Source organism: Cetorhinus maximus, chromosome 5 (genome assembly GCF_964194155.1).
Source record: "Cetorhinus maximus chromosome 5, sCetMax3.hap1.1, whole genome shotgun sequence".
In the NCBI taxonomy this organism is placed as follows: domain Eukaryota; kingdom Metazoa; phylum Chordata; class Chondrichthyes; order Lamniformes; family Cetorhinidae; genus Cetorhinus; species Cetorhinus maximus.
In genome coordinates this window covers 21,427,434-21,452,167 of record NC_135883.1, presented here as the reverse complement: position 1 = coordinate 21,452,167, position 24,734 = coordinate 21,427,434, and the positions used below count along the sequence as shown (strand labels likewise).

The 24,734-nt window shown below is 44.3% G+C and overlaps 1 protein-coding gene across 7 annotated transcripts in view; it reads right to left on the bottom strand.

Annotated features, from left to right (window-relative positions):
- The window catches only part of LOC144680519 (CYFIP-related Rac1 interactor A), a 144,037-nt gene that overhangs the window by 3,407 nt on the left and 115,896 nt on the right, over positions 1-24,734 (bottom strand). For all 7 annotated transcript variants that reach the window (XR_013576570.1, XM_078541588.1, XM_078541589.1 and 4 more), the window contains 8 exons: positions 23,647-23,768; positions 22,966-23,071; positions 22,194-22,330; positions 22,019-22,096; positions 21,807-21,923; positions 12,082-12,161; positions 5,368-5,494; positions 3,529-3,599 (listed from right to left, as the gene is read on the bottom strand). Coding sequence is in view for 6 of the 7 variants with exons in the window: in XM_078541588.1 (XP_078397714.1) it covers positions 3,529-3,599; positions 5,368-5,494; positions 12,082-12,161; positions 21,807-21,923; positions 22,019-22,096; positions 22,194-22,330; positions 22,966-23,071; positions 23,647-23,768 (838 nt within the window). In the remaining variant the exon portion in view is untranslated. The remainder of the gene's footprint in view (positions 1-3,528; positions 3,600-5,367; positions 5,495-12,081; positions 12,162-21,806; positions 21,924-22,018; positions 22,097-22,193; positions 22,331-22,965; positions 23,072-23,646; positions 23,769-24,734) is intronic.

Below are 24,734 nucleotides of genomic sequence, written 5' to 3'. Positions count from 1 at the left end.
AATGATTCACAAGTAAAGCACCAGCAAAGACACATCAGGCTACTACAATGTTCTTTCATCTCAGGGGCCTGACTTTAGATAGATTTTAACACAAAAGTGTTGATAATCTCACTTAGATGGGATACCAAAGAAATGGCTGTTCTGGAAAATAGCATACTATACAGCAGGGATGCCCCTCTAGAGATCAAAGCTGAGGAACATAAGAACTGGCATAGGGTCCTCAAGCTGGTTTCACCATACTATAAATATTATTAAAAGCAGCCCATGTCCAAATGCAGCAAGACCTGGACAATATCCAGGCTTGGGCTGACATGTGGCAAGTGACATTCGTGCCACACAAGTGTCAGGCAATGGCCATCTCCAACAAGAGAGAGTCCAACCATCGCCCCCTGATGTTCGATGGCATTGCTATCGCTGAATCCCCCACTATCAACATCCTGGGGATTACCATTGGCCAGAAACTGAACTCAGCTATAAATACTGTGGCTATAAGAGCAGGTCAGAGGTGAGGGACCCTGCAATGAGTAACTCACCTCCTGACTCCCCAAGTCCTGTCCACCATCTACAAGGTACAAGTCAGGAGTGTGATGGAATACTCTCCACTTGCCTGGATGAGTGCAGCTCCCACAATACTCATGAAACTTGACACCATCCAGGACAAAGCAGCCCGCTTGATTGGCACCACATCCACAAACATTCACTCCCTCCACCACTGTTGCACAGTAGCAGCAGTGTGTACCATCTACAAGATGCACTGCAGGAATTCACCAAGGCACCTTAGACAGCACCTTCCAAACCCACGACCACTACCATCTAGAAGGGTAAGGGCAGCAGGTAGATGGGAACACCACCACCTGGAAGTTCCCCTCCCAGGTCACTCACCATCCTGACTTGGAAATATATCTCCGTTCCTTCACTGTCGCTGGGTCAAATCTTGGAACTCCCTCCCTAACAGCATTGTACTTGTACCACATGCGCTGTAGCAGTCCAAGGAGTCAGCTCACCACCACCTTTTCAAGGGCAACTAGGGATGGGCAATAAATGCTGGCCCAGCCAGCAAAGCCCACATCCCATGCATGAATAATTTTTAAAAATGGCTAATCTGCACCTCCACTCCATATGCCTTTGCTGCAGAGCTCTTGATATGCCCCACCTAACAAAAATTTAGCCTATCAAATTCCTTTATGATTTTAAATGCCTCAAGTAAATGACTCCTCAACTTCTAAACTCAAAGGAAAATAACCAAGGAATATTGCTCTGCATTTAAAAAGCTGATTTTAATGCAGGTGGCAGTGGCCTTGAAGACAGGCTGAAAAGCTAGGGCCAGCCTTGCTTTTGCCATTTCTTGGGGCCCCAATCCAATTTTATGCCAATCAGGCAATTAACTGCCTGGCATTGGGGCTGCAGTCCCTTTAAGGTTGGAGTTCCTGCCTCAAAGAGCTGCCGGTCAACTGGCAGGCTGGCAGCTCTTCAGTCCCAGCAGCAGCACCGGGAGAGGTAGCCAGGGGTGTTGATGATGGCATGGGAGTGTTTCCGCAGGGGCTGATCTTGCCACCATGGGGCCCCTACATGGGCCACAGGTGCCCTATCAGGAGCCTATTCCACCCATGGCACCCCCAACCCCCCCAAAGTGAGGCTGCCAGCTTTGACTGGGTGGTCTCCCACTGTGGCAGAGGGGGTCCCTCCCTCCCCCACCAGGATTGCCAGCAGTTGTGGGATGAAGCCCTTAATTGGTCACAAGGGATTCAATTGGCCTGTGGGTGAGAAGGCTGCCTTGACCTTCCCCACCTCTGAGCACAGAGACAGAAAGGCGACAGGCACTCCACCACTGTTCCTCCCACCTTTCCTCCCAAATAAATTCCATCCAACATAAGTAATACCTGTCCTGGGAGTGAATAATGGTGCCTGTGGGCACCTAAATTAAGAAAGTGCTCCATTCTTTAGCAGAAACATTTTTCATCTCAATGAGCAGAAAAATTCAGCAATACTACTACTACATTTAAAATTGGGTGTGCATTGGGACAACTCTTAATCTGGATGAAAGTCTGCTATCTGTCTATCCCAACATACATGCACTGTATTTCTCAATGTAGCAAGAGTGAAATCCAGAAGCCTTAGCCTTCAAGTGGGCTCGAAACTTGATATGAAAAATGCATCACAGAACGTCACAAACTGCTGGACATGGATCCTTTAAAGCAAATACTGGCTCATCCAGCAACTTATGTCCTGCCATCCCTGAAACTGCTATTCCTTCTGGAACTCTGATGTACCTCACAGATTGAAAGACACTCCTCAACTTTGCCTCCACCAAAAATATACCCAGTACCTTCTTAACCATGGAAAGCCTAAGGGACTCCTCGGGATGCACCCGAGAGCGCCCTTTAGAGACAAAGAATCTGAAAAGGGGAAAGACAAGGACACACTGATTCTGAAACACTGCTTGCAGTTCTAATATATTAAGCTAGAATAGATGGTATTAATGATTTTACGATTTTATTTAAAGGAAGGTTCAGTTACTACAATGAATGCAACAGTTTAGAACGAACTACTATTACTTTACTTGCAATCATACTTGGGTTTCATCAGATACATGCATCAGCACAACTATATTTGATGGAAAAATTGAGGCTTGATTATTTATATGCCTCAAGGCTAAAACTGTATGGAACTACTAGATATTAGATAGAAGTATAAAGCAACTGAAGATAACGTAAACTACACTCATTTTGCAGTGAGAAATTGTACAAGCATGCCTTAATACTGCTTCTTAAAAAAAATGGCCCGGATCTACATCAGATTGCCGCTCCAGTCAAACATTCCCCTGACTCAACACTTTTCCGCATTTCTTCCAGGACCTTTTGAGCCCGGCTTTCATAAAAATACGGAATGCAGCATTCCTCGGAGAGCTCCATTGCAGCGGTGTAGAGTCAGGGGATGGGGGGAAGACAGGACAGTTTTTACTGACTAGCTGCCATATGATAAGTTTGGAGGCCCAGTTTGAATGCAGGGATGGGTGAATGGATAAATGAGTGAATGGGTAGGGTGGGTGAGGTAAGTGGGTAGGATGGGTGAGGTGACAGGTGGGCAGTCAAATCTGGGGCATTGCCGGGTCAGATCGCAAGGGTAGTCAGATTGGGTCCAGGGGGTGATGGCGGGGGGGGGGGGGGGGGGGGGGGGGGTGCGTGGAGTGCAATTCTGACGTTACTCAGGTGTTAGACCAGGTTTTAATCTGTCTAACATTTCCTGGGTAATTATTCAGGTAAGTAGCACGAAACTGTCCCAGGTCTCCAACTCTAACTCATAGTTGGAGACATTTGTGGAGGGTCCTGGGCTTCAGGGGAATTGCCCATTGGAAGGTGAAACGTCCTGGGCATTTCCCACTGAGGTCAGCTCATCAGGACTTCCATAGTGTCTTGACGCGCATCTCAGTCATATGTCCGGTTTCACACGATCCCGAGACCAGGTTTGGGCCAATACGACGTAACTATAATACATTTTCAGGTTGGTTAGGGAAAAAATAGATCTTACCTGAGTGCATTCAGAAGACCCTCCACATTGTTTGGTGGCTGCTCTTTCAAAACTTTTATGCATCCTTTCATCTGAGATTCAACAGAAGCAGCGTTAAGTTTCATTAAGTAATGCAGGCATTTATCATATTTCTCTGTGAAGTTATAAACCATTATCTCTTTAGGTTGCTGGTGTACTTTAATGTGATACCCTGTTGTGGTCTTTAATATGCTGGAAGAATTTAAACCTTGCATCTTATCAAAGACTTTGCTTCAATTCAAATGTACTGTGTTAGAATCCCATTAAAATGCCATAACATGAAGCTCAGAATTCATTGCAATCTCCAATGGGAATCACCCATTTTCTGATAATGATCTGGATTTCCATTTAATGATCTGAATGTCTGCAAATAATCTTTACTGTAATTTTATCAAATAAAATGAGTTGACAAATCAACATAAGTGCACGGTAAGTGTAGCATCAAAAATGTATTGATATTAACGTCCTAAGTATGTTATATTGCATGCTGTCTGACACTAACTAAATGTCTATCTGGTATATTAGCAAGGTACTGTGAGCAACAATACTACTGAATTACCTCATAAGAAAAGGGTCTTGGTACATCTGTTATGTAAAATCCAGCATTTATCTTCCAGATTGCTGCTTTTCCCCCTCTTCCTATTTAAATCACATTTCCTTTTTATAGAGTGCACCAATGGCATAACTTTATAGCTAGAAATTGGTGCATTAACTTCTGGCTAGCTCTCCTTTTCAGTTTATTTTGATTCCATCATTTCTCAATCCACCAACACTGATGCTTAATGCAAAATACTGAAAAAGTGCTGCCTGTTCTCGTGTTGACTTAAAAAGAACATCAAGCAGCAAGTAAGAGCATTTTCTCCAAAAAGCGGTGCAACTGGTAATTGATTGGTAATACAGGCCTGGCAACAGGCTATTCCTGTCCACAGAGTACTTGCACCATTGATTCACTCACAAATTGGAATCCAGTTACTTGATATAGTTGTCTAACGTATTAGAGTCCAGAAAGCCAGCTTATGAAGCATAGTACTGAAGCCAATATCTAGTCAGTCCAGTATTTATTTAGAATGAAACATTACCCGTATATACCTCCTAACTCAACCACTCCCAGTTTCAATAAGTGTCTTTTTATGAATGTTCAAGTGAAACCCCAATTAAGGCCCTCCACCTACATATAATTCAATAGAATTGATATAAAATTAATATGATGCGAGGATTGACAGAAGCAAACTACATTTCTCAACTACACAAAACAGAACCAAATTTGTAAACTAAAAGTGCCTGAAATGTGGAAATAAAATCTTCTTTCCACTCTCCACTTGGGTGCTCCTCGTTTGTTTTGTATTCAGTCTCAAGTTGGTAGTAAAGATTGTAATGTCAATCAGAGAACTGGCTATGGGGAAGTTGGACAATGTTACAATTTGACTAAGTGAGAAAATTTCCAAAACGCCATCAATGGATATATCTGCTTTTCTTAAGGAATATGTAAAAGAGATCAATGAGGGAAATTGGCTATTTCTGGACTGGGGAGAACCAATGGGAATGATCATGGATATAGAGAATGTGAAACAGGGATGTGGTAGATATTGCCATCAGGAACTGATCAGCAATTATCAGTAACTGGAGTTTGACAGGATCCAAGCAGCATTTTTCAATCTTATAAATGAAAGCAAAGAAGGTAGCTAGTGTCAATAAAAATCAACACTGAAAATTAGAGTGTATATTAGGACCCAATGAAACACAATAACGTTGTTTCTCGTTCTTATTCGACATAATTTATACTATAATGAAGCTTATTTTCTCCCATATATATTTCCTTACATCAATTTTTGATGTTTTTGCAAATGCTCCCACAGGGTGTACATGATCATAAAGTATGATGACGCCGACCATCACTCTCATACAGAACAGCAGAGTTTCATCATTGGTGAACCTGCTCTTGTACTCCCTAGTTAAAAGAAAAAAGATAAAAATACAGCTTGAAAGTAATTTTAAAACAATGTTTACAACATTGAATAATAAACTGCTTTGCAGTATTTTTCTATTGTTACCTATAGAAGTGGGCTACTTATGAGTTACACAGGTGACCATTTTAAATTTCATCAGTCTTTATGATGAAGTTTATAGTTAATTAAAAAAAAATACTCACCGTCAGCCAGTGAAAGAAAGAAACACACACAAGCATAGATATAGCACCTTAGGTCATCAAAAGATTGTAATGTGCTTAATGCATTGATTTTCTAACTGGTAAATTAAGGTACATATTGCTACTCATTATGATAGACTGTTTCTCCATAATTCACTGCAATTCACCACAGTTCTTAAGCCCAAATGCTATTAGTACATTTTTGGCTGGAGTTTTCTGGCCCCATTGGCGTCGGGTGTCATGGTGGGTGGAGGGGGATGACAAAATAGCGAGAAAGCCAAAAACTGGTTTCGTGTCGTTATGAAAACAGTTTGTGATTGTCTGCTCCACCCGTCAATGGGGGGGCCAAGTTGCTCGCCGCCGCACATTGGGAATCTAATTTTAAAACATTAGCATCTCATTATCAGTCTGGCTCACCTGCCCCCCACGTCAAATTTACTGCCCACGTTGGTGTGGCTTCATAACGGCTTCACGACTGCCATTAGAAGGCGTGCACCTGGTGACCTGACCTTCGAGGGGAACTTGGAGATGAGTGCACACAACCTTGTGCAGCACTTCAGAGCATCACCCTTAGAGCATCAAGGAAGTGGCGTTGTGCATTCACCAGGCAAGTTGCATTTTCCCAATTGGGTTTTCAGTGCAGTTCTGGGGTAAGGGTTCCAGTGCTGGGGGGGCAAGGCGACACTGACTGAAGAAGGTACTCAAGCACATGCAGGTGCTGTGGGGCAAGGCAGCACAGGCTGAAGGAAGCGCTCAAGCACATGCCGGGGGGCACGTCCAAAGTGAGCATTCTTCTGCAGCCGAGACCGTTCAGCTGCAGCTCCGTTGACATGCTTGGAGTTGGGCCTCTGAGCTTTTCTGTCCACTCAAGCAACATAAAAGCGTGAAGTGCTACTAAATGCTCAAGAACTTATCACCCCTCAGGTGCAGACTGCAAATTAATGTGCATTTTAGGGGGCAGCAGAGCAACTGGAGCTTAGATCTCTGGCAACAAGCGGTCAACTACATCAACCGCAAGGGCTTCCACTCACCAAATGTTCATCTGGTGTGTGACCAACACAAACACATCCTACAGGCCTGCGCACGATTCTCAGGGAGTGGCCACGACTTCAACATTCTTAGCGGTCTCCGATCCCTGACATCATCCAGGATCTAGAGAGGCTGCAGGATTGGCTCCTTGGGGACAAGGGCTACACACAGCGGACGTGGCTGATGACACCCGTGCGGTGGCCTCAGACTTCAGCAGAGCAACGGTATGACGAGGTTCATGCTGGGACCCAGACTTTGGTAGAGCAAACGATAAGCATTTTGAAAATGAGGCTGTGGTGCCTCGACAGGTCCGGTGGAGGACTGCAATACAGCCCGCAGAGGGTGTCACGCATCATCGACGCTTGCTGCACGCTCCACAACCTGGCGCTGCAACGGGGGTGGGGAGGACCTGGCTGAGTTGGGGATAGAGGAGTTGCACATATCCTCCGATGAGGAGGACATCAAAGGGAATGACAATGATGAGGTCCTCGAAGGTGAGGATGCTGGCGTTGAGGCCATCACACTGGCCAGGAGAGGCAGGCGCGTTCAGGAGGCCCTCATAGCCACAAGATTTGTGGAGGATGATGACGACGAGATGCAGTAAGGACAGTCCTGACGTCCACACCTTGTATCTGTGAACATTTGACTCCTATGTGGCTGATGGCAGTGCACGTACCCTCAGTGATAATGCTCCTGTCATGGAGACACAGCAGAGGCCCTAATAGTCGTTAGATTCCAGGAGAATGACGACGACAACATGCAGATGAGGACACTCCATAGATCTTCACATAGCCTCTATGAATGTCTGACTCCTGTCTGGCCGAGGGCAGCTCGCCTGCGCTCTGTGATCAGGGTCATATCATGGAGACGCAGCTGTGAAACTTTAAATGCACCTGATTCTTTGTCAGCCTTCAGCCAAAAGAAAAAAAACTCCCTGGATACATTAGTGATGCCTGCACCTCGACGGTGCTTGTCATTGCTGCCAGAATGTCGTGGGCAGGTGTCACAGAGTTCCGTCAGTGTGAAGCCGGACCATCACTTTAGTCTGAAGGTTACACACTGCACTGGGAAGAGGTCCTGGACTGAGACGCCCCTTTTATCTTGTGCAGGATTCAAGGTTTCACATCTAAGTGACATGAACACTGCTCATCATAACAAGGAGCCATTGGCAAAGAGACATTCTTGACATTTATCTACAAAAGTGAACATTAAGTACAAGTGATTAACACCCGTGCCCACGCTGTGCAGCTACATCTTCTTAACCTTCCTAACCCTGCCGCCATGTCTTGGTGCTCCCCCGACATAAACATCGGAGGTGGAGGCAGCCTACTGACTACAACGCCCTGTTTGTGATGACCTTGGCGGGTGTCCTCTGAAGGGCCGAGATGTCGAGGGCCCCAGCCTGCTGTGTGGCAGTGGCACGCTCCTCATCCAGTGGAGCTGGAGCTGCTAGGATCACAGGAAGAGGGGATTCAGATGGGCTGGATACTCCCGGAGTCACCTGGGTGGATGGCCCCAGAGCGTGCACCTGCTGATCCTCCTCCCTATCGGTGCCAGAGGGACCCCGACTGACTCCTTGAGGAGAAGGGGAAGTTGGAGTGAGATTGAGCTGTCCTGCACTCCTCTTGCGTTGGCACTGCTAGAGGCCAACTATGGTGTCAGTGATGGAGTTCAGCCCGCGCAGCTGTGCAGGACCGATGTCCTGGTCCAAGGTCTCCATGGCAGCTGCCATCCTACCAGTGTTGACCTCAGTGCATTGGCATGTCAGCGCTATCACCTCAGACTGAAGGCTCTTCCATTGTCCCTTGAAATCTGTGGAGTGCAGCGGACATCCCTTCCTGATGTTCCCGAGCTTGCCTTTACAGGTCCAGCAACTGAGGTATGAAGAAGTCCAGAGGCTCCTCACCTGACTCGGGATCAGCAGATTTCTGACCTCCAGCAGTCCTCAGAATGCTGGAAACCTCGGAAGTCCCTGCCGCTGCCTGCTGTGGATCAGACAGTGTGAAGTGCTCACCAGACTGTGATCCCGAGGCTACTTGAGAACTACGTCACGCCAAGGCGTGTGTCTCTGAGCTGGTGAAGGGTGTGGGTGAGCACTGTGTCGGGACTTCATTTCGGGTGTTATCAGATTCCTCTTCCAAGCTGTCTCCAGGGCTTGCGCGAGGTCCTGGCTCATGGCCTCCTTGGCTGCTTCCCAGATATGTCTACAAAGAGAGATAATTAGTGCACGGCAGGAGAGCAAACTCTCAGCATGGTTGTCTGATGGATGTTACACTGCTGGATCCTCACTTGGTTGAGCACCGCCGACGTCACCGTCAGCACAGGAACTATCCAGATCATCGTGGGCCAGCTGGATGGCTCTATTCTCAAAGTCTGAGGGCCTTAGTGTCGGACATTCCTCCACCAGTCTGCGACCTCTCCCTTTTGTTGTCTGCCAGCTTGTCCTGCATGAATACAGATGGAGAAAGTGTAAGCAGGATGCCTGCCAGGCCAGATGAGTAGGACGCCTGGCATGTGTGGGTAGTAAGTGGTGCCATGGATGGGATGAAGGTAGATGAAGGTCGATGTGAAAGAATGAATGGTGATGTCCCTTGAACTGGCAGTGTGCGAGATTCCCTGTGGATGTGTGATGGGTTTGTAAGTGTGTGAGTTGAGACTGATGAGAAGAGCGGAGGAACAGATGAGAGCATTCATCCTCTTCCTGCACTGCATGACTGTCCTCTTTTGCAGGGTGTTGGCACTGACCACCGCTGCCACTACCTTCCATGCTGGGTTGGTGACCTTGCTTGCTGGTCTTCACCCAGAGTGGGGGTAGAGGACTTCGCAGCCAACCTCCACTGTGTCCAGCAGATGCCTGAGGGAGGCGTTGCTAAATTTGGGGGCAGCATGTTCCCTCCCTTTGGCAGCCATGACTTTGCAGCACCTTCTGATCCCTTACAGGGTGTTAGCTCTGTGCAGGGGTGCCCCAGATTACTGAAGGCCTGAGGCAACGGCGGGGCGGGCGAATCAGAGGCCGCCTCACCAGCGATCCAGTGTGTTTCCTGGAATACATTATTAATGAGGCGTGATGTGCCAGGAATGGGATAAAACAGTGCAAAAACCGCAATTGCGGTCGGCAGGTAAAATGACTTTTTTCTCGCCTGCTAACACATTTTATGCAAATCTGGGATGATTCTGTTCTTTGAATATAAAAAACAAAGGTCAAAAAAGCTTAGAATAACTGTTTGCACATCTTACTACATATCACGGGCTGAATAATATCGTCCTGCGCCGAAGGAAGGTTCTGCACCTGGGTGTCCCTGGTGTCTTGGCCATCTACCTGGTTGCAGCCAGGGGTATTCCCAGCAGCATCACCGTGTTTGTTGGCCTCATCTTCATCATCGTCCTCAGATGACTGATCTAATTTTGGAATTTCCTCACCTTCCAGAGTCTCTCCTCATTGTATTGCAATATTGTGGAGGACACAGCAGGCCAGAACCATCACGGTCCACCTACAAGATGCACTCCAGGAATTCACCAAGGCTCCTTGACAGCACCTTCCAAACCTATGCCCGCTTCCATCTAGAAGGACAAGGGCAACAGATAGATGGGAACACCACCGCGTGGAAGTTCCCCTCCAAGTCACTCACCATCCTGACTTGGAAATATATTGCCGTTCCTTCACTGTTGCTGGGTCAAAATCCTGGAACTCCCTTCCTAACTGCACTGTGGGTGTACCTACACAACATGGACTGCAGCAGTTCAAGAAGGCAGCTCACCACCACCTTCTCAAGGGCAACTAGTGATGGGCAATAAATGCTGACCCAACCAGCGATGCCCACATTCCCTGAATGAAAAGGGACACCTATGAGGTGGAGTACTGTAATGCACTCCCTGAGGAGGCCAATGTTTTTTCAACTATGGCCCTGGTGCTGGCATGGCTCTCATTGTACCTCTTCTCAAATCTTGGGACACTCACAGATGAATATGCCACCTCGTGACAGGATAGCACTTACCACCTAAAAGCCAACCCTCCAATGCATCCAAGCTGGTGAAAAGGTCAGGAATTTGAGAATTCCTGAGGATATAGGCGTTGTGGCTGCTGCCCGAGTATCTGGCACACAGCTGCATGACTCGCCATTTGTGGCCGCAGAATATAATGAATGTACAGGGCTGTCCCCTGCAGGAGCCTTGATGGCTACGTGTGTAACTATGTAACTGCCGGCCCTCCAGGACATTGCATTCGTAAACAGCTTGGTGCAATGGTGTGCAAACGGCTGGATTATCCCTGTCAGGTCACTGGACGCTGCCTGAAAAGACCCTATCACGGAAGGTTCCGCACCACGTGACCTTCAGGGTGACAGGCATCGGGTGGCCCCCAAGGCAGTTTGATGAAATCTCTGTAGCCAGCATCTCTCAAAGGGTTGCAGCAGTTGCCCTTGGAGGCTCAGTCGTCTTCGGCATCGAGTCTCATTAATTTTCAGGCAGCTGAATTGCTGCCTGTATACTCTAGGTGCAGCATAATGCCTTCTGCGCCTCCAATGAGGCTCTCGAGGCTCCTCCTGACCATCAGGGCTTGGTGTTACTCTGACCCCATCCTCTGGATCCATAGCCTCCTGGGTCTCCCTCTGATCCCTTAGTCCTCTTGCCCTTCTCCTCCTGCTCCTAATCCTCCTCACTGGAGGTTGCATCTCGTACTGAGAGCATAATCCCCATCTGTGTCTGAGAGTTGACACCGCTCATTCCTGGGTTACAGACAGAATATTAAATGAGGTTTCAGGAGACCCCTCCCAGTGAGAGGAGCGACATTCTGAAGAGACAGTATTACATTCTGAAGAGACAATATCCAAAATTCTATGCCCTGTGAAATGAGCGCACCATGCAGCCAATGGTGTCTGAACTGCAAGGTCTGCTCTCAGCTGTAGTTTAAAAACCTGCCCAACCAAGCTAGCTCTTTAAAAAATGGGTTTCCCACCTGACAGGAATCTGACTTTGAAGGCATATTATTGCCTTCTGACCGCATTATTTCAGTCAGAGTGGTTGTTAATTGCCTCAGTATGCATTTAAATTGATATTTGAATAACGCGGGAGGGTCCTTGACTTTTTTACCTGCCCGCGCATGGTATTATCTGAAACCACCTTGATGACGTCGGAAACAGCGCCCAACATCGTCACGCCACATAATACGCTGCGTGAAGCGGGAAAATTCTGCCCCAGGTCTTTTGGGCAATGTACAAAATATCTGTCATAGATGCACCACTATTTACGTAGATTCTCTTTTAGAGGCAGACAGAAGCAGTGTGTATAACATGACCTCAATTCTAATAGGAAGACTAATCAACGAGAGGTGCTACAATAATTTAAAAATATAAAATACTTACGGTGTTTCCAGCATGACTTTGCATACGCTAGCCATTGTACTTAAACAATCAGTTGTATTTTCTATAGGCAGAGTCTTGTTCTAAAATACATAAAAAAAACAATTCTAATTTAAAACACCATTCAGTCCTGAATATTGTGCAATATTAAGAGAGCATTCACTGACCATTGTGGGACTCAGCTTTCCTTATTACTTTATCACCAACTATGGTAAATCAAAACACTTAATTCTCAATTACTTCGAATCATTGTAGATATCAACCACTTTGATTATTATCCATTTTGGGGACAAATTTGACTACGGCCCCTGAGCACATGTTGAACTACCAAGGCTAAGATCGTTTGTTAAATTTCAGCTCAATTTCCAAAATTTGCAGATAAGGAAAATGATACAAAATAGAAAAGCCTCTAATTTTTATAATGGGAATTCACAGCAATGCTTTTTTTCTGCTTATTAATTTGTTTAAAGCTATCTGTTCTGTCTTATAATAAAGAAGGATACCTGATTAGGCATGTGGATAGTGCACTCTGAATCTAATCACTGGGAACGTAAGTATTTTCATTTGAGGTCTAACAGACATAAGAAAAAATATAGATATGGTAGACCTAATTAACAATGACAGTCGCTAAAGTAAGTGTATGGGTTTCACTGCAAGACGTAAGTTCTTAGAGGATAAAATGGAAGGAACCTGGAACAGTGGATTTACTGAAATTCCTAGCTTTGATTTAAAAAGTATTCCAATGCTGATCATTAAGTCCTTCATACATATAATTCTCCAAGTTGCAAATAATCTCAAAGAAACATGCAACCTCTGGGCCAGGATTTCCCGTCGGCGAGCGGGGGGTGGGGCCTGCTCGCCGATATGTAAAATGACGTGCGGTGATGTCGGGCGGAACTCCCGACATCACCCCGCCCCATTTAAATTTACAGGTCGGCGGTGGCTCAGCAGAATCAGCTGTGCGCCCGCCGACCTGTCAATGGCCAATTGTGGCCATTGACAAAGTCATTAAACTAATTAGTGGACCTGCCTGTCCAACCTTAAGGTTGGCGGGCAGGCCAGGAGCCCTGGTGAGCGTTAGAAAAAGCATGAAACCTCATCCACGGGCAGGATGTTGTTTCAGATAGGTTTTTAAAAATGTAATTAAAGTGTATGTAAAAGTAATAGACATGTTCCAACTCATGTGTCTGTGTCACATGAGGGGACATGTCAGCGAAATTTTTTTTTCTTATTTTTCAGATTTTTTATTGTAGAGCCAATCTCCGAGGCAGCACTTAGCCTCAAGGAGATGAGTGCGCTCTTTCGTGTGCATGCATGAAGGAGCGCACTCTCGGCTCAGGGAATCCCCTCCCGCCCAGGGAGTGCAAAGCGCTTCCTGGCGAATGTCACGCTGGGCGGGCTTTAATTGACCCGCCCACGTAAAATGGCGGCTCACCCCCAATTGGCCTCAGTGCCACCGCTCTTAAACTTTCTGCCCATGATGTTAACATGGGGTAACATCATGGAGTTAATTCTATCCAAAGCAGTAGTTTGATCGCTTACAAGAAACAAATGAAGCTTGTTGCCAACTAGGTTCAATGGTCGTCGTACCCCCGCCTGGGTCAGACGGTGGTGGGTTCAAGCCCCACTCTAAGGGCAGAATTTTCTGCCTGTCGTGCGGACGGGAGCCGATCCCCGCTGGAAAAGCGGGCCACACTGCCATTTAACTTGGGCGGGCCAATTAAGGCCTGCCCAGCATGACGTCCGTCGGGAAGCGCTATGCGCTTCCTGTGCAGGCGGGGGGAGGGGAGGGTGGGGGGTGATTCCCTAAAAGTGAGTGCGCTCTTTTGCGTATGCGCACGAAAGACCACACATCTCCCTGAGGCTAAGTGCAGCCTCAGGGAGATCGCTTCCACTTTGAAAAAGATTAATAGAAAAAAAAAATTCCCTAACATGTCCCCCTCATGTGACAATGTCACATAAGATGGGGCATGTTCATAATTTACACTATAACTTTATTAAACTTTTTAAAACCCTGCATGAAACCTCATCCCGCCGGTGGATGAGGTTTCATGTTTTTTCTATTTGCCGCCGGGGCTCCTGGCCTGCCCGCCAACCTTAAGGTTGGAAGGGCAGGTCCTTTGATTGTTTAAATGATCTTGTCAATAGCTTGAATTGGCCACTGACAAGTCGGCGGGCCCACAGCTGATTTTGCCTTTCTGAAAATTTAAACAGGGCGAGATGACGTCGGGGGTTCCGCCCAACGTCATCCCGCGTCATTTCACGTGTCAGCGAGCGGGTCCCGCCCCCTGCTCGCCGACGGCAAAATTCTGCCCTAGAAGTTTAGCACATAAACTAGGCTGACATTTCAGTGCAGCACTGTTGATTGTTTTAACATCCACCAGGCTGCACAAAAACCCATCTGTTTGGTCGGGTGAACATAAAAGATTTAATGACACTACACAAAGGAAAACAGGGGAGCTCTCCTGGCCAAGACCAATCCCTCAAACACCAACATGACTAAAAATTGATGATCTGGTGGTCTATTTCACTGCTGCTTGTGGGCGTTGCTATATGCAGTCCAACTGCTGTGTTTTCTTACATATCAACAGCAAATACACCATAAAAGTACTTGATTGGCTGTGATGTATTTTTGGGTCACATGAGCATGTGAACAAAGCTTCTTTTTAAAAACAGTAAGCTCTTTCTTTTTCATTGACATGTGTCAATTTCCAGAGACAGGCACCAGTGTGCTACAGCCTTGTAGGATACTCAGAAACACATAAAACCTTTAGTGGAAAACAACATTACCTCTCTAAATAACTAGAATTTTGAATAGATACTGCTAAAAATACTAGGAATGTTAACGCTAATGAATGTACGGAGATATGAATTAGGAAGAGGAGTAGGCTATTCGGCCCCTCGAGCCTGCTCCACCATTCAATAAGATTATGGCTGATCTGATTGGAACCTCAACTCTACATTCCTGCCTACCCCCATTAACCTTTCATTCCTTGCTCATCAAGAATCTACCTCTGCCTTAAAAATATTCAAAGACTCTGCTTCTCGTGCCTTTTGAGGAAGAGAGACTCACAGCCCTCAGAAAAAAAAAAATCCCCTCATCTCCGTCTTAAATGGGTATGCCTTATTTTTAAACAGTGACCCCTGGTTCTAGATTCTCCCACATCCACCCTGACAAGACCCCTCAGGATCTAAAGGTTCCAATCAAGTTACCTTTTACTCTTCTAAACTCCAGTGGATACAAGCCCAGCCTGTCCAACTTTTCCTCGTAAGACAACCTGCTCATTCCTGGTATTAGTCTAGTAAACCTTCTCTGAACTGCTACCAACACATTTATATCCTTCCATAAAGGATGGAAGGAGGCCAATACTATTGTATTCCAGATTAGTCTCACCAGTACCCTGTACAACTGAAGCATAACCTCCCTACTTTTGCATTCAATTCCCCTCGCATGAATCGATAACATTTCATTAGCTTTCCTACCTACATACTAGCCTTTTGTAATTCATGCACGAGGACACCCAGATACCTCTGCATCTCAGAGCTCTACAATCTCTGACCCTTTAGATATGCTTCTTTTTTATTCTTCCTGCCAAAATGGACAATTTGTCTGCATTATACTCCATTTGCCAGAACTTTGGCCACTCACTTCACCTATCTATATCCCTTTGTAGCCTCCTTACATCCTGTAACATTAAATGTATTGCAGTTTAATAGATGATCTTTTTGAGTTGTTATACAACGCCAGAAACTCTTCATTGCATTCACCAAATTAGCCAAAGCATCTGAATCAGTAAATCACGAGGCTCTGTGGATTGTACTTCAAAGGTTTGGATGCCCAAGAAACTTCATCACAATCCTGCAATTGCTTCATGATGGCTTACATTGCACCTGTTTTGAGGGACATCTGTTTTGGTCAGCAATGAGGGACAGGAGGACGTGACTGTCAGCAGGGCAGGTAATGGGATCGAGCAGACAGCAGGGGAGGAGCCACAGGCTTTGCAATTGTCAAACAGGTTTGAGGTGCTCACAGCCTGTGTGGATGAAAGCAAAGTCTGCAAGGTGGATGAGCTGGCTGGCCATGGCACTGTGGTGCAGGAAGCTGTTGAAGCGGAGAGAGCAAAAAGGAATGTCTTGGTAGTAGGGGATAGTATAGTGAGGGGATTGATGTCGTTCTTTGCAGCAAAGAGAGTCCAGACAGCTTTGTTGCCTGCCTGGTGCCAAGGTTTGGGACATCTGCTCAGGGCTGGAGAGGAACTTGCAGTGGGAGGGGGAGGATCCAGTTGTCGTGGTCCATGTAGGTACCAATGACGTAGGTAAAAATAGGAAAGAGGTTCTGCAAAGTCAGTATGACGAGCTCTAAGTACCAAATTAAGAAGCAGAACCTCAAAGGTAATAATCTCTGGATTATTAGCTGAGCCACTTGTAAATTGGTATAGGGCAAATAAGATTAGAGAGACGAATGCATGGCTCAAAGGCCGGTGTGGGAGAAGTGGGTTCCGGTTTGTGGGGTACTGGCTCCATACTGGGGAAAGCAGAGACTGTACCATTGGGACGGTTTACTGAACTGTGCTGGGGTGAATGTCCTCGCAAGTTGCAAAACTAGGGGAGTAGAGGGCTTTAACCTAAACAAGAGGAGTGAGGGATCAAGACTGGGTAGAGGTAGCAATTCAAGGTGTCGTGTCAAAACAGGAGAGCACAATGATATTATGAGAAATGAGGGTCAGAGAATGGTAGGAAGGGTCAGAGAGAAAAAACCAAGAATGCATCAGCAGTCAAGGCTAGATGTTACAAAGATAACAAAAAGACAAAACTAAGGGCTCTCTATCTGAATGCACGTAGTATTTATAACAAAGTAAATGAATTGATGGCCCACATTTAAGTAAATACATAGGATCTGATAGCAATTATGGAGACGTAGCTGCAGGAAAACAAAAACTAGGTCCTTAATATTGAAGGGTACATGACATTCATGAAGAATAGGAAGCCAGGTAAAGGTGGAGGGATAGCACTGTTAATCAAAGAGGGAATTGTTGCAATAGTTAAAGATGACTTTCGTTTAGGAGGTCAGGATGTAGAATCGATTTGGGTGGAGATGAGGAATAGTAGGGGAAATAACTCATTAGTGGGAGTCGTCTACAGGCCTCCTAACAGTAGTCACATTATATGACACAGTATTCAAGAGAAAATATTGTGTGTGGTGGTAATAATCATGGGTGATCTTAATCTACACATAAACTGGAAAAATCAGATTGGCAGAAGTAGCTTGGATGAGGAGTTCTTCAAGATACTTTCTTAGAGCAGTATGTTCTGATACCAACGAGAGAGCAGGCTATATTAGACTTGGTATTATGTAACATGACAGGATTAATTAATGACCTCAGAATAAAGACACCCCTAGGTAGCAGCAGCCACAATATGCTTGAATTTTACATCCAGTTTGAAAGGGAGAACAGAGGGTCTAAGATTAGTATCTTAAACATAAACAAGGGCAACTATGTGGGGATGAAAGCTGAGCTAGCTGAAGTGAACTGGAAAACTAGGCTACAGGATAGATTAATAGAGAAGCAATGAGAGAAAATTAAGGGGTTTCAGAGTATTCAGAATAAGTACATTCCTACTATAAATAAAAATTCTAAGGGAAGGGCGCACCATCTGTGGCTAACAAAAGATGTTAAGGAAAGCATCAAACTTAAGGAAAAAGCATACAACTCCACAAAGATGAGTGGCAGGACAGACGATTGGACAGAATATAAAGAATGGCAGAGAATGACTAAAAGGTTAATCAGGAAAAAGAGATTAAAGTATGAGAGAAAGCTAGCTAGAAATGTAAAAACAGATAGCAAAAGTTTTTAAAGGTACTTAAAAAGGAAAAGAGTAAGTAAAGTGAGTGTTGGTCCTCTAGAGGGTGACAGTGGGGAGTTAAAAGTAGATAATAAGGAAATGGCAGAAGAAATGAACAAATGTTTTGCTGCTGTGTTCACTATAGAGGATATAAAAAGCATTCCATTAACAGCTGCAAATCAGGAGGTGAACAGGAGAAAGGGGCTTGGTGAAATTTAATCACTAGAGAAACAGTACTGAGCAAATTGATGGAGCTGCAGGTTGGCAAGTCTCCAGGTTCTGACGGACTACATCCTAGGGTCTTAAAAGAGGTGGCTAATGAGGTAGTTGATGCGCTGGTGTTAATTTTCCAAAATTCGCTAGATTCTGGAAAGGTTCCATCAGATTGGAAAATAGCAAATATAACCCTTCTATTCAGGAAGGGAGGGAGGCAGAAAACAGGAAACTATAGGCCAGTTAGCTTGAGGTCTGTCATGAGGAAGTTGTTAGAATCGATTATTAAGGAGGTTACAGCTGGGCACTTAGGAGAGCTCAAGGCAATGGGGAAGGATGCAAATGCATTGGAGGCGGTTCAAAGGAGGTTTACTAGAATGATAGCTGAAATGAGTGGGTTGTCTTATGAGGAAAGGTTGAACAGACTGGGCTTGTTTCCACTGGAGTTTAGAAGAGTAATGGGTGATTTTATTGAAGTATACAAGATCCTGAATGGCCTTGACAAGGTGGACATCAAAAGGATATTCCCTCTTGTGGGTGAGTCCAGAATTAGGGGGCACTGTTTTAAAATTAGGGGTCACTCTTTTAGGGCACAGATGAGGAGAATTTTTCTCTCTCAGAGGGTTGTGCGACTTTGGAATTCTCTGCCTCAGAAGGTGGTGGAGGCAGGGGGTCATTGAATATTTTTAAGGCAGAGGCAGGAAGATTCTTGTTAGGCAAGGGAATCAAAGGTTATCGGGGTTAGATGGGAATGTGGAAATTGAAACACAAGGAGATCAGCTATGATCTTATTGAATGGCAGAGCAGGCTCCAGGGGCCGAATGGTCTACTCCTGTTCCCATTTCTTATGTTCTTATGAGTGGGAGATCTGAAACAGATGCTTTCAAAATCCAGACTGGGATCAAGCAAGGCTTTGTAATAGATCACATACTACAATTTACCTGACAGTGGCTATTCACCTTATCAAAGATCAACTGCCCTCTGGTGTTAAACACCTCCTAAATGGAAAACTTTTTAATCTCTGTTGCCTCCATGCCAAAATTAAACTGACCACCATTGACATAAGTTATCTACAGTTTGCATGAACCTGCAGTGTCATTGCCCACTCCACCAGGTTTACAAGGTACTCTTAATCTCTTCATTTCTGAAAACAAGAAACTCAGGCTGTCCTTGATTGTTGCCAAAAGGAAACTCATATTAACCCTCACCTAGTCAGCCCATATTCACTGAAGTAGAGACTGTGGAGTATGTTGAACACCTCTCTCAAAAGGCCACCATTGATGAGGAGATCCAACACCAGTTAGCTGTGACAACGCAGCCTTCTACAACTATGGCAGTGAGTGTTTGACAACAAAGGCCTCCATAAGTCAACAGAAGTCCTAGTGTACAGAGCAGTTATTGTCACCACCCTCCTACACTGCAGAGAGATCTGAACTGTGTATCAACTTTACCTAAGAGCTCTAGAGAAATTCCATCAACAATTTCTCTGCTGCATCCTCCAGATTTAATGGGAGGACCATCGAACAAATGTTAATGCCCTTCTTGAAGCCAGCTCCACAAGCATTTAGGCAAAGCTCCTGCAAAAATCAACTTTAATAGGCTGGGCATTGTGTCCATATTGCCAAAAAGCATCTCCCCCACCAGGACCTGTTTTCTCAACTCTCAAGTAGCCAACATTCTAGGGGAGGGCAAAGAAAACACTACAAGTGCACTCTGAGGCTCTCCTTGAAGCACGGCAGCATTAACATTAATGACAGGGAACTTACTACCAACTGTTCAAAATGGTGCCAACTTGTCACCTGCATTGGGGGCAGTTCAAAGGAGGTTTACTAGAATGAGTGGGTTGTCTTATGAGGGACGGTTGGAGAGATTGGGCTTGTTTCCACTGGAGTTTAGAAGGGTGAGGGGTGATTTGATTGAAGTATACAAGATCCTGAACTGCCTTGACAAGGTGGATGTCAAAAGGATGTTGCCTGTTGTGGGTAAGTCCAGAACTAGGGGCCACTGTTTTCAAATTGGGGGGTGCCCTTTTAGGGCAGGGGTGAGAAGAATTTTTTTCTCTCAGAGGGCTGTGCAACTTTGGAATTCTCCGCCTCAGAAGGTGGTGGGGGCTGGGTCATTGAATATTTTCAAGGCAGAGGTAGATAGATTCTTGTTAGGCAAGGGAATCAAAGGTTATCGGGGTTAGATGGGAATGTGAAAATCGAAACACAAGAGGATTAGCCATGACCTTATTGAATGGCAGAGCAGGCTCGAGGGAATGAATGGTCTACTCCTATTCCTATTTCCTATGTTCTTATGCCCAAAAAGCTGCATCATGCTTTGAGTTACAATGTCTTAATGATAAGGCAGAGAAAGAAAGAAAAAGAAGCAAATTGTGTACTCCAGATTCCACTACCTTGTGGGACATCTTGCCCCATGTGCACAAAGATCCGTGGGTTAAAAATCAGCCTGTTCAGTCACATGAAAACCCATGGCAGAAACTTGCGACCCTTAGTAGGTGTCATCCTTGAATCGAGGGACAACCGACATCGACTAATTGGATTTGTGATTTTTAATATATATGGAGTAAAGTACATTATAAACACAGTTATTTATCTTCCCTATTGAGGTTTCCTCATCCCCGGCAATAATTCCTTGATGAGTGATCTTCTATATCAGGGCCAGCAATTTCCCCCCCTGTTGGGGTTGGTTGTGCAGGTGCTGGCGGGCAGATTCCCGATCGGCACCCCCGGTCAGGGGCGCACCGCCATTTTATGTGGGCGGGCCAATTAAAGCCCGCCCAGTGTGACGTCCACCTGGAAGCGCTGTGCACTCCTGTGCGGGCAGGGAGGATTCCTTGAGCCGGGAGTGCGCTCTTTCATGCACGTGCACGAAAGAGCGCACAGGTCTCCCTGAGGTAAAGTGCTGCCTCAGGGAGCTCGGCTCAAGTTTGAAAACTTTAAAAATATTCCTGACATGTCCCCTCATGTGACACTGTCATATGAGCAGGAACATGTCAATTAATTTTAGTTAAAAATTTTATACACGTTTTAAATCCCTCATGAAACCTCATCTCGCCCGTGGATGAGGTTTCATGTTTTTTCTGAAGGCCGCCTGGGCTCTTCACCTGCATGACAACCTTGAGGTTGGATGGGCAGCTCATTTAATTGTCTTAATTAGTTTTTAAACAGCCTTTAATAGGCCTTTGACAGTTTGGCGGGCAGGCAGCCGATGCGCAGTGATGTTGGGACGCACGCCCAACGTCACCGCATGTCGTTTTACGTGTCGGCGAGCGGGCCCCGCACCCTGGTCACCGACAGGAAAATTCTGCCCCATAAAAAGTTACCAATAGTAACTTTAAATAGCTCAGCCACTAATTCACTCCTTATTCCTTTTGCTGGGAATTGTCTTGATGCATCTCTTGCCTTCCAAACACGTGAATCATTAATTTTCACTTCACCAATTCCTGGTGCAGCAATCCAGTGTGCCACCTGGAGGTATGGTGCCTCAATGCTATGTGACATTCATAATAGTTGCATAGTTCTTTGCCTTGTGGGCATAGTCCAATAGCAAACTCCTTTTTCCATAGCTGCAAAAGTACTGTTAATGCTCAGATGCTATAATGATCGAAAATAAGGCAATTATTACTGAACCATAAATTAGTCCAGTAACTGATCTGGCATACGTACCTCTGATACAAATTTGGTTGTCGCATCACTTAATGTTTTTAGCATTGGCGTAGCTTCTGCATAAAATAAGGACATTCTGTTGGCCATTTCATTGTTTACTTCATTCTCAGCATCTAACTGCTCAAGCAGAATAAAAAGAGCATAGATTAAATTCAAAGATGTGTAAACCTATTTCACTAATTACATTGTGGCCTATAAGATAGTCTACTCACATGCATATTGTTAATTCTGTTACGACTAATTGTTCGTCTGTAATAACTAAAGTCATTCTGGATGGCTGGATTTTTCATCTAAGGCAAGAAAACAAAAGAGTGTTGTAATTTACCATTATTTTTGCATTTTTGTAAAATATATTTAAAAAATCACAGGCAAGCTTGAATTTCTAACCTTAAGCTCATCAAAGCGGAGAGTAAAATGCAGAATTTCTGCAAATTGTTTGGCTAGAGCTTGCTCACGTTCCAGATGTTGAGTTGGTGTGTAAGGTGGATAGGTCAAAGACTCCAAAAGACTTTGTAATGCTTTTTCTGTGTTGAGAATATAAAAATAAATAGCAAACTCCTTTCACATTTTCTAACCACAATCTAAAATTAAACAATTATAATGAAATGAGTTTAAGACATTGCCATTAGAAACCAGGCTATCCAAAGCTCCAGTTTAGGCAGATTTAGCAATAACAAACAGCTGCACAGACATGAGACTAGCTGCAGTCTCAACTCAGCAACACAGCTTTAAATCAGCTATACAATGTGAAGTGCAGCTTAATTGTGAGCTTGGTTAGGATCTTCCCTGATTGCAGGAGCAATACTTGCACAGACTAGCAATATGAAAGGTTACTGTTGATTTGTGTGGTAGGCTGAGAGATTTGCCTGCACAATCAAGATGGAAAGCCCAACCCAAGTGTGACTGGTGTCAGCTGTTTACTTTTGCCATTGCTGTCACCCAAAAAACCCATCTTCCAGGGGAGTTCTGGACTATCTAATGACAGTGATGTTACTTAATTTGGTTTACAGGATTGCATCTGAAGTGTGACCCATCGGAGGCAACTCTACAAAGTAAATGTGACATTCTATGTAGCATCAGATAAATAAGGGAAGAGAAGCTCTGCTATACTTACCTATCTGGTATAGAGACAAAAGAGATAGAAAATTCAAAAGCTTACCCAATCTTATAGAGAATTCATAGAATCTCTTAAGCCTCCCAACTAGGGGACACACTGAACTCCATGCTCTATCCTGTAGCTGACCATCACCTGGGTTTTGAATTGCCTGGGGGAAAAGTTATATTGCACAACAGTATTATGTCTTGGGACTTTTGGCTACTAACAATTTGTGACAACACTTTACATGATGTGTACCTTGAAATGCAATATGACAATTTTATAGAATGTTCATTGTTTTTAATGTCAATATTAGTTTTTCTTATTCAGTTTAAAATCTGAGCTATGTTATTATTTTATTCCCAATAGTAGAACATTAATTAATTATAAAGAAGTAGACTATATATTAAATCCCTGAAAAGAACATCACCAGTTTAAAGTACTTGAATATTTTCCTAAGATGTACGACATTGATAAACAATCCTAATCACATTTCCGTGTGGACAGACGGAGCCATAGTACTTCAGATGTTTCATTCCATGTGATGAGTATTTTTAAACAGGCTGCATAGCTTTCTAAAAACAGTCAAATAAAAAGCTGATTCATTCTATAAATTTCTGTAGAAATACATTCATATATAAATGTGGAATTAATCTTTATAAAATCAAAACAAATCATCAGTACTCTGCGCTTTCATGCTCAAAATTAATCAACACTTAATGTGAATGAACATTGCTGGCATACATCTCTTATCTCTTGTCCAGCCCCTTTATAAGCCTGCAGCTCAGTTAGAATGCTTTCAGAATCCTGCAGCACGGCATTCACTTGGTTCCAAATCTCCCGCTCTCCATCTGTAGGTTGTGCATCTACACAAAAATGACAAGTTTCAATGGTCAAATGAAGCAAGTTATCTTACATGTGTAATTTCACACTAAGGTGAATTTATAAAGAGTAAGATTCACTCAGATTCAAAAGAGTAAGATTCATTCAGATTCAAACAAGAATGCTTTAGCGATTTTTGAATTAAATGCTGTTATGCTACAGCATGGGTTTAGTAAAATAGTCTAGCCTGCAGTATATATGGCTGCTACCTAATTTTAAATATTTACATCATGTACTTTTAGATAAAGTAAATGCAAACCTGTCTCTCTGGACCTGTCAGTTAATGAGGCAATTCAGGTAATGCAAATTATTAGTTTCTTTGATATTAAGTAGATCAATGTTACCTCACATTAATTTAGACTAATTATTCTTTACAATGCCAATGTTGGTAGGGGCCAAGATAAACCTTTGATATTTCATTTTCTTATTCATATATATATATATATATAATTTTGCCTCTGGATCTAGACGACTGAACTGGGCGATAGGACTTTTGTCCAAAGATATGTAGGCTGTCAGTCAGTAGACAATTCTCTTCTTCAGAAATTATTCCCATTAAGTTTTTTCTTCTCAGTGAACAGTGTGGATGTTAAACTTTTTAAATCAATTCATCGCATAATAATAAAACTTTAAATAATTTAATTGCACTAGCGTTAGGCAACAAGGTCCAAGCTGATTTGTGCCAGAAGTGACCAATTATACTTTTACTGGATTAAATTCAGCAGAATGTTTAAATGGAGTGCCTCACGCTACATACCAGCCTGAAACTTTACGGTAAAATCTTGTTACAAGAGGTAACCATGTATGGTCGTGTGGAGCTAACCAGCTAATATAAGTAAGGGCTTTTCCCAACTGAAAGCCAACAGTGAATTTAATTGCAACTCTTTGGTCATTATTTAGCATTTATTATACTCCAAGTAGTTTCAGTTAGTGTTCCATTTGAAAAACTA